Source organism: Ambystoma mexicanum, chromosome 9 (assembly GCF_040938575.1).
Source record: "Ambystoma mexicanum isolate Mex_15411 chromosome 9, UKY_AmexF1_1, whole genome shotgun sequence".
NCBI classification, from domain to species: Eukaryota; Metazoa; Chordata; class Amphibia; order Caudata; family Ambystomatidae; genus Ambystoma; species Ambystoma mexicanum.
In genome coordinates this window covers 905,316,320-905,329,352 of record NC_090931.1, presented here as the reverse complement: position 1 = coordinate 905,329,352, position 13,033 = coordinate 905,316,320, and the positions used below count along the sequence as shown (strand labels likewise).

At 49.2% G+C, this 13,033-nt stretch overlaps 2 protein-coding genes across 4 annotated transcripts in view; one reads left to right on the top strand and one right to left on the bottom strand.

Annotated features, from left to right (window-relative positions):
- MCM3AP (minichromosome maintenance complex component 3 associated protein) overlaps nt 1-623 on the bottom strand; it is a 1,669,219-nt gene extending 1,668,596 nt beyond the window's left edge. Inside the window, exon 1 of the mRNA XM_069616041.1 lies at nt 465-623. The gene's annotated coding sequence lies outside the window, so the exon portion shown is untranslated. The remainder of the gene's footprint in view (nt 1-464) is intronic.
- Nucleotides 624-1,224: 601 nt separating this feature from the next.
- YBEY (ybeY metalloendoribonuclease) overlaps nt 1,225-13,033 on the top strand; it is a 170,472-nt gene continuing 158,663 nt past the window's right edge. Inside the window, exon 1 of one of the 3 annotated variants that reach the window (XM_069616040.1) lies at nt 1,225-1,245. Coding sequence is in view for 2 of the 3 variants with exons in the window: in XM_069616038.1 (XP_069472139.1) it covers nt 1,519-1,604 (86 nt within the window). In the remaining variant the exon portion in view is untranslated. The other 2 variants (XM_069616038.1, XM_069616039.1) reach the window with 2 other exon arrangements.

Sequence of the window (13,033 nt, the reverse complement as noted above, 5' to 3'; positions counted from 1 at the left end):
TCAACACATGTCTCAACCCACTCCCAGACACGTCTCCCTCGTTAATTGGGAGTCTGCAAAAAGAGCCCCTCTCCCTCAATGACACCCCTCTTTAGCTGGAACCACACATCCCTCCTCGCCCGGTAGCAAGCAATGAAACCTCTCATTGGAGCACACGTGTTCGTGCTTTTTCTGTACACACGCCAACACTCTCACAGGGACCCAACTCAGAAAGGCGGTAAACTGTTGTAGCAGGACCTACTTACAGATGCTTGACGGTCTACCACAACCTTGCCCTCCCATACATTTAAGAAGACTTGTAAAACGTGCACTAGCAAGAGGATGATTTATTTCACCCCCACAGATTTACAGTGCGGTTAAGTATATTTAGCACGAAGAGTAAAGTAATGCTGTAAAATAAATATCTGGCTGAAAAATGGGGAGTCTCCCAACAACGTTGAGAGATCTGGTCGGTGTGAACCTACCTACATATCGCTTTTCCCTTCACCACATCTCTGATTCACTTCCATGCATTTTGTATTCCTTCAAGAGGTTTCCCTTTCACTGACGGACACAATAAACAGACGGACTCCTTTTCGATCTGTTCCTTAACTCCAGGCTTCAGATTAACTACTACGTTCTTGCGGACCGTGTTATTTAATATTTGGTATCCCGTACTATTCTCGTATCCCCTGGTTTTCGCATTGCCTTTTAATCGCCGATTGGCTGAATAAGCTTCAGCTCCACCCCCGTAAGCGTGAGAACCGCCCCTCTTCCGAGCCTTCGCAGACCAAAGCAGCAGAGCACCTAGATGCGCCTCTTGTGGTAATAAACACTGTGTATTCTGAGAGAACGTTTGTATTACATTTTCTCTCACAATAATAAACTGTGTTTTATCGAAATAAACACTGTGTATTCTGAGAGAACGTTTGTATTACATTTTCTCTCACAATAATAAACTGTGTTTTATCGATTAGCACAACGGAGCACAGCTCAACGTTTCATAAACTGCATTTTTACAGAACACACCGGTACAGCGTTGGTTACTCCGACATCGCAGGACAACATACCAAGTGTACCTGACAGCTAAACCGAGAGTTCTAATTTGTAACGAAGAACTAGAACGGAAAATCACCCTAAAAAAGGAACCTTCGCTGGATGTCATTGTAGTGGTCAAACAGCCTTACAGCGATTCATCCTTGAATCACGTGTACTGTGGGCAAACGTAGTTCTCTGTATTGTGACAATATGTAGAAGTCGTTGAAGGTAGGAACGTGTGATTTTCAAAGCTAGTTAAGGAGCAAAGTGCCATTTCGCATACCGCGGCATCTGCTTTCCCAGTAAACTGTTAGGTTGTAAAGTTGCTTTTCATCAAATTCGCCTGCTGACGCACACATTACCCCGGCAGTTTTACATAAGAGATGCTTGGGGTACCATGAAATAAACCAAAAAGACTTTTGGAAAAACTTGTGGGTGATGTGCCAGAGAGGCGTGAACTGGGCTCAAAGAACTCTGTGATTGGGGTTCGGCTGCCCTAAGATGGCCTCCGTCAGGCATCTACTCACTTCCGGTACGTTGGGTTTTCTGCTCCGGTGTGATCCATGTACAGTTCTGAGCGAAGATAGGTAAGTGACAGGTCACTAGATGCATGGAAGCGGACGCAATCGCAAAAGGTCAGGGTGAAAGCGACTTTTTGAAATCTGTTCTTGCAGCTCATGCCAAGTGTCAAACGAAAAATATTCTCATAATTTCATCTCACGTTTCAAGTTAACTTGAAAGGGTTGTGTTTGCATTGGGTGAACCCTTATTTTCGGTGATAGCCCTTATTTTGCTTATGAGCATAGGTCTGAGCGAGAGGTCACTTGTGTGTAGATATATTGTTCAATGAAAGACACTCACATCATTAGTATAGTTGCATGCAAGGCTCCTTTATTATTCTTGTGAGAATATGCTTTCAGGTGTGCAGATACGTGCACTTTATTAGACCTATGTGTGGAGCTACTGCTTTCACACTATCCCGCTCTCCTCTGTCGCCTCCTGCGCTCCATCACCCGCCTCCTGGCTTGATTATGGGGAGTGTCCTGCAGTGATACAGCTATAACAGGATATAACCATCGCATCCTCATCTGCCTATTAGTCCAAAGTCCTTAACGCAGCCAGACCCTACCTATCACGCCAGAACTGCCTCACAATTGCCAGGGCAATAATTGGTTCAAGGCTGGAACACTGCAATGCTTTCCTCCTAGGGACATCTTGCAAAAATGTGGCCAAACTCCAGCTGGTCCAAAACAATGCCCTTAGGGCAGCCACAGGAACCTCCAGGAAAGATCACATATCCGAAGTTAGAAGGCAGGCCCATTGGCTCCCTGTCAAAGAGAAAAGAGAGGATTGTGTTCAAAACCCTGGCCATCACGCACACATGCCTCCATGAGCTTGTTCCCCCATACCTTGCTCAGAGAATCACAAAGGACACCGCCACTAGACCCCTCAGGAAGTGCTATTCCAACATGATCGTCACGCTTCCCTACCCTGGCAGCCACCCACTGGAATGCACTTCCCTTTCATCTAAGAATGATAGACTCTCACCAAGGCTTCCGGAAAGCCATCAAAACCAAACTCTTTATCTAAAGACATAGGGCCTCATTACGAGTCCGGCGGTAACCGCGGTGGTAAAACCGCCTGGTTACCGCCGGACTCGTATTACCATTCCGCCTCTATGACTCCCAGAATTACCAGGGCATTACAGCCCGGTGTCCCGGGAGTCACGGAGGCGGAATGGTGGACTCGATGGGAATGGGGAAGTGGAAACACCGGCATTTATCTTGTGATGGTGCTGGTGTTTCCACGTCCGCCTGCAGACGGGAGGTGTTCAACCCGCCAGGTCAGACCTGGCGGGAAGATCACCTCCTGCCTGCAGGACTCGGGATCGGCCCATCCGGAATTAACAGTGGCAGCGGGTTTACCGCCACTGTTAATTCCGGACCACCCAACCCGTAATGAGGCCCATAATGTCTTCATGCAGGCTGTATACCTAACCACTGCTTATATGCTTTTGCCTGTAACCCTGTTCACTGTCTATGCCTTCTGTAATCAAGAGACTTCTGGTCGCCTGTAACCTTAATCAAAAGCTCTTACATAATCCTGTAACAGCGCCTCGATGCCCAAGGGCTGCAAGTGCGCTTAACAAATGCAAATAAATAGGCAGTCAGGCACTGTTCAGCCCCCCCTTTTCTGTGCCTCGCTATGACCTGCTGTTGGCCTTGCACTCTTCCGTGCCCGATTCCCTAACAAATGTAGGCCAGGCATGATTTTATTTGTGGCAAAATAAGGCTGCAGTTTATTAATTATTCACACAATATTCAAAATACCAGTCACATATCTCCCCAGGGCTGGGACCCAACTCTGTTCTCAGTGCACCTTCTCAAGGTGATGAGAAAGACTGTGTTCCCAATGTAACCGTTAGTGCTGCCACTTTTGCCTGTGAGAGTACCCTCAGTGATGCAACGTTGTTAAAGAATCCATGTTTCACTTCTTGTCTGTGTTGCTGAGAACCGTTAGTCTTCCCACCGCGGGTGTTTGAGCATTGAATGGCTAGGCTTTACCACGTGGTTGAGGACCGCGAAATCGAGCATCCTGCTCTGCAATTTATGAGGATTTATTCTGCAGTTGGCTCCTTGTCTCTTAGCTTCGGATTGTGCTGTTTGTCTCTGACTTTGGCTGCAAACCCTGGCCTGCTGTTCTGTGCAGCCTAGTTCTGCTTTTCTTCGCCTCTCGTCCTGTGGCCTCATGTAACCTCATTATGGTTATACTATGATTTCTATATATCGATACCGTGCTGTGTTTCTTATAGGTTAGTATTCAGATCTTCCAGGGTTCTTATATGATCCTGTTTTTCCATAGGGTTAGTTGCGATAAGCGCCTGTAAGCTTGCTCTGCATCGCTTCTTTTGCCTTGAGTTGAGCGTTTCTGCACTTGGCTAATGAGAAAAAATAATAAAAGTTTTCGACAGTATGTATCTGTCTTCCATCTACAGAACTGTGTAAGCATGTTCTTCGTGTTTGTCCGTGTAACTTCGTGCATGGCTGCGAGTTTGCTTCATGATTAACGTGGCTATGTCGTGTCACTAATGACGTCAGCACAATGGTTTTCCTTTATTAGTCAACCTGATCCATCGAGGCATTTGGATCCATGATCAGGGTAGTGGCATTTGTATCCCTAAAGACATTGACTGGATAAGGTTTGAATGGTTGTCTAAGAGAATATCTGTTTACATACGTGGATGTCACTGGCCTTCCTGGGGGCTGTCCAAACAGTGACTTGCTTCGTGCGCTCTTGACTCTTTGGGCTGTCATGTTCATTGGGCTGAGGAGAGGCATTCCAGGGAACCTCTGTTCAGTCATTGTACTGGCTCCAGCATCCTTTTTCCTCTCTGATCGCACCTCCAGTGCCCTACCCCATCCACAGCCTGGCAGTGTCCTCTCTCCCTCCAGGTCAGGCTGTGCTGCATGTCGTCGTACCAGGCTCTCCCTGACACGTCTCGACCTCTTGCCGGGCTCGCCGTCCCTCAACTCGGGCTAATTCTCTGCCGGGGTCCGCCATCTTCGGGCCGGTAGCCCATAACCTGGCCATCTGTCCATTTATTATTCCAACATAGATCACCCTTACTCATTCTCTTGGCCCCTTCTTTTCCCCACCAGTAAGGTGCAGAATGAGACATGTCTTCTTCTGGCATAAAAAGCCAGCAGATTTATTTTCACACATTATAAAACACAGCAAACAATAGTGAAAATAGTTCTGAAGGTGCGGCGACTGCTCCGTGTCCAAAACCTGCTTCCCCCTTTTCCCAGCAATAGTCCACAATAGGCACAACTCCCCCAACCCTTCGTGTCTGAGACCCGCCTGACCCTGCAGGTGTTCCTGGGCTGAGAGAGCGCTGTTTGTTGGGGGAAGCTGAGCCCTCATTGCTACCACCAGACGCCCCCGTGGCTTAGGCTCCCAAGAGGCGCTGGTCCGAAAGAGCAAAGACCCTTCCGGCTTTGCAATGGCTCATTCGAAGGCTGTATCCTGTCACTGGTCACCAAAACACTGCCTTGCTGTCCCGCGATGTCAACGGACAGGCCTCGCCCTAGCTGTTCCTCATGCAGGGTGGGTTGGTGGAAAACAAAAATCCTCCTCTGCTGCAGTGGGCGTCCTTCTGCTGAAAGCTGAAAGTTCTTTGCAGCAGGACGCCCGCTGCTTATATGGGGCTTGGCCCGCCCCTTTGTTTTTACACCCTTTGCATGCTTTCCACACGCCTTGGTGTGCTATCCCTCCCCCTTACCCGGGGGGGGGGAGGACCCTGCCCTGGTTATCAGGGTGCCTCCTCCATTTTGGTCATTTTTCCGTCGTCACCTTCATAACCTGAGCATCTGTCCATTTATTATGCCAACATACATCACCCCTGCTCATTCTCTTGGCCCCTTCCTTTCCCCACCAGTAAGGGGCAGAATGAGACATGTCTTCTTTTGGCATAAAAAGGCAGCAGATTTATTTTCACACATAATAAAACACAGCAAACAATAGTGAAAATAGTTCCGAAGGTGTGGCGACTGCTCCGTGTCCAAAACATGCTTCCCTCTTTTCCTAGCAATAGTCCATTATAGGCAAAACTCCCCCAACCCTTCGTGTCTGAGACCCGTCTGCCCCTGCAGATGTTCCTGGGCTGAGAGAGTGCCGTTTGTTGGGGGGAAGCCGAGCCCTCATTGCTACCACCAGACGCCCCCGTCGCTTAGGCTCCCAAGAGGCGCTGGTCCGAAAGAGCAAAGACCCTTCTGGCCTTGCAATGGCTCATTCGGAGTCTGTCTCTTGTCACTGGTCGCCAAAACACTGCCACGCCAAAGGTGGGTTACCGGCCACTGCGGCTCCCCGCTTCCCTGATTCATAGTTCCAAGAGCTTTGTGCAAACATTCCAAAAAAACATCCATCCCCGTTGCCGACAAATACACTCCAACTTTCAAGTAGTATTCCAGGGATTTCAAGTTGATCAAGCCATGGCTGATGTGGGGAAAACCTCTGCCCCTGCAGAATTTTGCCATTGCGCAATTCAATTTCCCCCTCAATTTCTCCACTGCTGAGTGACTCTTGGCACCCCTCCATTCTTGCCTCGGAATGACTTCAGACCACACAATCTCGGTCACCCTCAGCTGTGCTGACAACTCCTGTTAGGAAAACATCATCTCCCTCATCAGGCTCCCTCTCCCCAAGCTCGTTAAGTCGTTGCCCCCGAGATGTATGATCGAGACATCAGGCTTGTGCTGCTTATCCAGCAATTTGCGAATGTGACCCTGCAGCTGTGCCCATCTCATCCCAGGTACCCCATGCCACCATATCCGGTACTCGCCAGCGGTTAGCGCTTCTTGCTTGGCCGTCCAGCTCGCCCCGTCCCTTGACACAAAGGAATGCCCTACCTGCCAGACGGACCGACTCCTTCTCTGTGCTGCAGCTACTAGTGCTACATTTTTTCCGACCTGATGTACCTCCTGAAACACCCCGATTTCCATCCCCCTATTTGCTTGATAGCATCTGCACCCAGGCCCATCTCTGCCGCAGAAGTGGCTGCCCCTATCCTAAAGGAATGAGTCCCGAACACTCCCTCTGTAACCCCCATCTTCTCCAGTGCCATGTCCATGACCCTCTTGAATTTGAAACGGGTCAAGGCCCACTCATCACTGTGCAAGAGAAGAGGGGGCCCCTCGCCTGTAGGCGGTCTCTGCTGGAGATATGCCACAACGCATCCCACCGGGCACACTGTGCTGCCTCGTGTGCCGATGATTGTAACCGGCCTACCTTTCCCCTTCTGATCTGTCTTGGATTTTCTCCAAAAAATGCTCAACCGACCTTCGGCTAAGTGTACGTCACCCCTCCTCAAAAACCCAGAGCCCCTGCTGTCTCTATTCTCTGGTACCAGGTTACTCACTCTAAATGTCTCAAAGAAAGCTAACGTGAAAGCAGCCGCGAACAAGCCCCTCTGGAACTCGTTCCGGCACACACCTTCTATGCATTCGATCATACCGTGCAATTTCACTACATCAATGGGCCACCTTTCATCTGGCTTCCTCTCAGCCTGCTTGGCCCAACCTTTCATTGCCATCACAATGTAATGCTCTTTAGTGGGATCAGACCTGCCCCCTAACTTGTAATAGTGCGCTATTGCTGCTAGATGTTAGGCCCTCAAAGATCTGGTTCTCCCAGACTGCCAACACCATCGCACAAAGGCCCGTACTGGCAACTCCCTTTGTCCTTCTGCCAACACTTCTTCTGAAAGGCCAAGAACCGCTCCCAGCATGCTTTGTATCTCCTCGCTGTGCCAGGTGCTAGAGCGGCATAGATTAGGGAACTCAGATCCCCCAATCATGCCCCATCTCTGTGCCTTGAATAGGGTCATCGTCATGCTTGCTTCCAGACAGTTCCCCCGAAACGTAGCCCACTGTAAACGAGAGAGAAAGTCAGCAGCCACGTTTTTCACCCCAGGGATATGTCGTGCCCCCACATCTGTGTTCAGAGTCAGCAGGCTCCTTGTGAGCTCTCTAAGCAGCTTCTGAACCCTGGAATTACTGGATGTCCCCTGATTGATGATCTGTACCACTGCCAAGTTGTCTGACCAGATCAACACCTTTTTGTTCCCCAACTGTCGGCCCCACATTTTAAAAGCTACTTCGATGGGGACCAACTCTAGCAGTGTGATGTCCTTACTAATCCCCTCGTGATGCCAAGCTGCTGGCCACGCCACTCGCTCCCCAAGATGGCGCCAAATCCATGTAAACCTGAGGAATCAGTGAACAATTTAAGCCCTTTGCCGCTGTCCAACTCCTCTCTCCATAACAACACCCCATTAAAGTTATCCAGAAATCCATCCTACATTCTGAGATCCTCCGCCCCCCCAGACGGATATGCTGTGCTGCGTGTTGTAACCGCACCGGTTTAAGCTTGATGCTCCTAGCGAACACCTTACCTGCCGGGATGACCTTTACCGCAAACATGAGGTTTCCCGCCAAAGATTGAAGCTCCCTCAAGGTGGCCTTAATCCTGCCCCTCAAAACCTTGATTGTTTCATTCAATTTCAGCACTTTATCGCTGGACAGCCTGCACTCCCCTGTGACTGAATCAATCTCAATCCCTCTCAATCCCTAGAAAGGTCAAAGTATGCACACGAAACAGCACAACCCATTGGCAAACATTTGTCAAAGAAGTAATCATTTTGAACCTTGAAGCCCAGTAAATGGTAACTCTCCTTGTGGATTGGCAACAACCTGAATGCGGACTCTATGTCAGCCTTACCCATCAGAGCACCTCTCCCTGTGGATTTCAACATCTCAACAGCCTCACCAAATGATGCATAATGCACCCTGCACTGCTCTTCCGCTATGCCATCATTCATGGATTCCCCTTCCGGGAAGGACGGGTGCTGTATTAACCGGTACTGCCCTTCCTCCAACCCCAAAGGTGATACCACAAAATCGTCCAAAGGTGGGGAGGAGAAATGCCACCAACCCTCCCGAGTTTGATTTCCTTTCCCATCTTTTGTGCCAACACTGTCATATATGCTGTGGAAAAGGCAGGAGCAAGATGGGTTAAGGCCTGCCAGGCCAAACACGCCTTGCAGGCATCAATCATCCATTTGCCACACTCTTGCACTCAAATGCATTGCACAGGTAGCCCGGCCCCCTTTAGGGATTCTGATTGGCCCAGGCACACTTCCAGCACACTCAAGATGGCCCCGGAGGGACTTCCTGTGAATCCTGCAAATACCAAGGCACGTTCCAGCCTCTGGCCGTGGTCGGCTATATAAGCCACGCCCAAAGGCAGACCTGTGCTTCGTGTTGCTACTGTGGCTTGGAGTAACACGCTTACCGCGATCCTCGACTTGTTTCCTCCTCGTCGATCTAGTCTGCGTGCACGCCCTGGTTCCCAGCATCTGAAAGAGAAGGCAGCAAAGGAAAAAGCAGAACATGTCAGTGCCTCCTCAGCTTCAGCGAACGTGCGCACAGTCAGCAGCATCACTTACCCGAATCTTGGAAAACCTGAAGGTAGCGTTCAGACTTCTTTTGGGTGCCTCCCTGGTCGGATCCTTTCCGAGAACCGCCGCGAGCCACCTGTGAAGAAAGAAAGAACAGGATTAAAACTAGCAATCATCTGTCTTACCGTGCGCAGAACTGGCTGCATAGCAAGGGCTCTCAAAGACGTGCGGAATACCCGAGCCAGTGAAGTAACTGGAATCAGAACTTACCTGCATGTATAACCAGAACCAGTGTTGCAACTGGACCTATAACTAACTTATCTGCACTCTGGAACTATATCTTACCTGCAGAACATAACTCGAGCGAGTGAAGCAACTGGAACTTGAACTTACTAGCTACCAGGAACAAGCACATTAGCAAACTCCCCGAACCTAACAGAGTTCCTAAGGTCTCAGAGATACAGCGCCCCTGCCTAGTTCAGGATGGAGGGCTTGCCCAATCTATTCTAAAGGTGAGCCAAATACCTACACATCCATCACAGAGCACACACAGGAGGAGGGAAAGGGGGATTTGGGCCATATTCAGGCAAATTGAGCAACTCACTTCTCTCTCAACAGATAACAGTAGTACCACCATTACTCCAGGGGAAGGGTCCGGAAGGCTTCATCGCTCCCGCCGAGACCCAGGTGAGTTTGACAGAACACAAAGCCTTCTTGAAACACTCTGCCTGAGCGATGGAGACTTCTGAGGTTGACCAGTTGGTGCAATTGTTAGGGGAATTGTGGGCCGAAGTGCATGCGGCCCGTTCGGAAACCAACTCGTTACGACGAGAGTTGGTGGTAAACAGAGATAAGACTGAGGATTTGGCTAGGCAGCTGTTGCAGACCCAGGCAGGTTTGTCCCCTCTTCCGGGTGGGGTTCCTCAAGGGCTCGAGTCCAGTACCATCATCAGTAACACCTGTACAAGTAGTCATCCCTGAGAATGTACCCTTGGCCCCCTCCAGAGAGGTTCTCAGGGAATCCCAGACGTTTTGGAGCTTTTATGAATCTGTGTCGCTTACACGTTTTGTGCAAACCCAGACTTTTTACTACGGATCAGTCAAAGGTAGCCTTTGTGCTCTCATATTTAGGGGGTCATGCAGAGGATTTGTCGGTTCCGTTGGTCAGTAGGGATGATCCTCTATTACAGAACTACGCAGGTTTCCAAAGAGAGTTGGAGAAACTCTTTTCCCGCCACACACAGGGTCAAGCACTTGATGAGGAATTACTGTCCCTCCGGCAGTGTAGTCAGGAACTCATTGCTTATGTTGCCAATTTTAATCACCTGATTGCTGAATCGAACTAGCCTGATGAAAAGTGCATCACGCTGTTTTACCGGGGCTTACGAGGAGAGATCAAAGACGTCCTAGCACAAGTAGTAAACCCTCCAGATAACTGTGCTAAGTATATAGATTTGGCTATACAACTAGACCACCGCCTACAGAACCATAAGGCAGATCGGGCCCGTACGGAAACGCGGACAATTTATGTACAGCCTAAGGAAAACACGGCCCGGCAACACACAGAATCACATACCGAGCCCATGCAACTGGGGGTTCTTCGCTGACCTCTTACTAAGGCTGAACGAGAACGAAGACGCCAGGAACAGCTATGCTTGTATTGTGGCCAAACTGGTCATTTCCTTCGAAATTGCCCTGCAAAGCTGTTAGGGAGAATTCTCTCTTTAGGCTGAATTTCCTAACCCAGTGAGTCCCCCAGCAGCTTTGCTGGATTTCTGGAGTTTTTTTTTTCCTCCTGCCAAGAGTGAGACTCTTTTTCTCCCACTCTTTGACATGTTTATGGTGTTCCTTTGATTGGTAATGTGTTTTATGGGCTATGGGGTCCTTTACTCCATAGGGTCTCATGTGTTTTTATTATGTGTGTTACACAGCACCCTCCATGCAGTAACACAGGGGTGTTATAGTGACCCCCCACCATAGACTCCATACCCTGGGACTGACTACTGTCTCCCAGGGCATGTAAATTCACCATTGGCTTTACTAGTCCCAAATTATTAACAGAAACCAGTACAAACCATCATATTGTGGACATACTGGTGGGGCAATTCGATTGCCCCGGGGTCTGTTAGTCGAGGGAGCACGTCTCCGTCCCCCCTGATCGAGTTTTGTCTGGTGGCAGTGGAAACTACTTTTTATATTCGACCGCAAATATTTTCCTATGGGATTTTCCCATTGTTCGAGGCTACCAACTTTAATTATTTAATTCTCATAGCCTCGAACATACTGCCGGTTTATTTCTTTAATATTAATTCGCCGGTTGGTATTTTCTGCCAGGGCTCAATTCTAAAATGTCGTTTGTGTTCTCTTCTGTGACTCCAACCCAAGTCGAGCCCTTTGTTCCACTTTTTGGCGGCTTCTCCACAGAAGCCTCCAAGAGTGGTGCCACTCTGTCTGGGTACCACAGGGGGTGTGGGAGGGGGTTTAGGCACCCTGGACTGAGTTACCTTGGTAACTCAAGTCGCACTCTTGTGTGATTGGCCCAAGTGGTGAGCCGCCCGGCTCACCACTTAGCATGTTTGATTGACAGCTAGGCTGAGTGAATGGGGGTATGCTGCATAAAAGCAGGGCTTTGGGGACTGGAAATTCAGAAGTCGCCACAGGACCTGAGAATCCGATGAGGGAGAAGCTGAGCCGACCTACCACGACGACACCACCGGTGGATCCCTGCGGAACCGACTCACCACTTCCCGACGACAGAGAAGATCTCCCGGCTGGAGAGGCTTCTTCCCCTGACTAGTGGGCACAACCAGTTTTACCTTCCTTCTTCGCACCCCAAATCGGTTTGTGGTCAAACTGCCCGTGCCAAGCACCCTGGCGGTCGGATAGCCACTCACCACTGAACCGCGAATCAACGGACTGCTCCTTGTACCTGAGAAACTCCGCGGCTGGTTTGTTCCCTGGCATTGCAACAGACTCCTGTCTTCCTCCACAACGAGATCCTCTCCTCCCCCGGACGAAGCACCGACTTGCATCCGCTGCCAGGAACAACTGCCCCCGCTGGAGTGTTCTCACCACTTTAAGGTACCGCGTCCACCAGGCCTCCCTTTCTAAAGATTGCTACAAGGTAATAATAACTCCTTAACCTTCTGGACTGGGCTGGCCGCCTTGATCCTCTAACTGGTCCCTTTCTTTGGTCCAACTCCTTTTTGAACCGTTACAAGACTTTTGTGCACTGCAACCGTGTGACCTTGGGGACATTTCGTTTGATCCTCTTAAAGTGGATCCGGCCTATTGAACTCTAACTTCACGGTTTTACTTTGCCTTCCTCTCTTGTTAAGTTCTTGTAAAAGTGTTGGGATCTGTTTCAACTTGGTCTCTGCTTTTCTCTCCCTTTTAAAAAAACGAACTATTAGAGTGCCATCTACGTTAAGCGCTCACCGCTGTCTGAAAATAAGTGGGGCTTTACTTAAGACTTGTCTAATATTCTTTTAAGGGAGTGTATATCTTTTAGTGACCGTGTTTTTGAATTGCTTACCATTAGTGCCTGTGTGTTTTTCTAGATGTGGTTTTTAAATAAATAATTATATCTCTTTTACACCAGGCCCTGGTCAGCGTTTACCTATTCTATTGTGTTCTCTTGACCTATTGTGAATACTCTGTATACTGCCTAACTCTTCTTGAGGGAAGTCTGACTGCTCAGCCACAGCTACCAAGTGAATCTGTGTGGTACAGACTGCTACCAAGTGGGTTTACTGCCAAACACCTGTAGTCTTAAATCTTTTGCAGTGGTCCTAGAGGGAACTGCACAGGTTTCTGCCTAACAAAACCCTCCACAAAAGACAGTAGGAGCTATGGACAATGCCCAAGAGAAAGACAATGAGGCGGGAAACACAGATGCCCGACAGACTTAGAGGTCGGTTTGTCGAGCACAAGGAAGATCCATCTGACCTCTCATTTTGCAATTCCAGTGGTTTTGACATTCCAGCAACAACCAAACAAGATGCACGCACTTGAAGCGTTTATAGACAGTGGCGCTATCGGGAATTAAATGGACCTAGA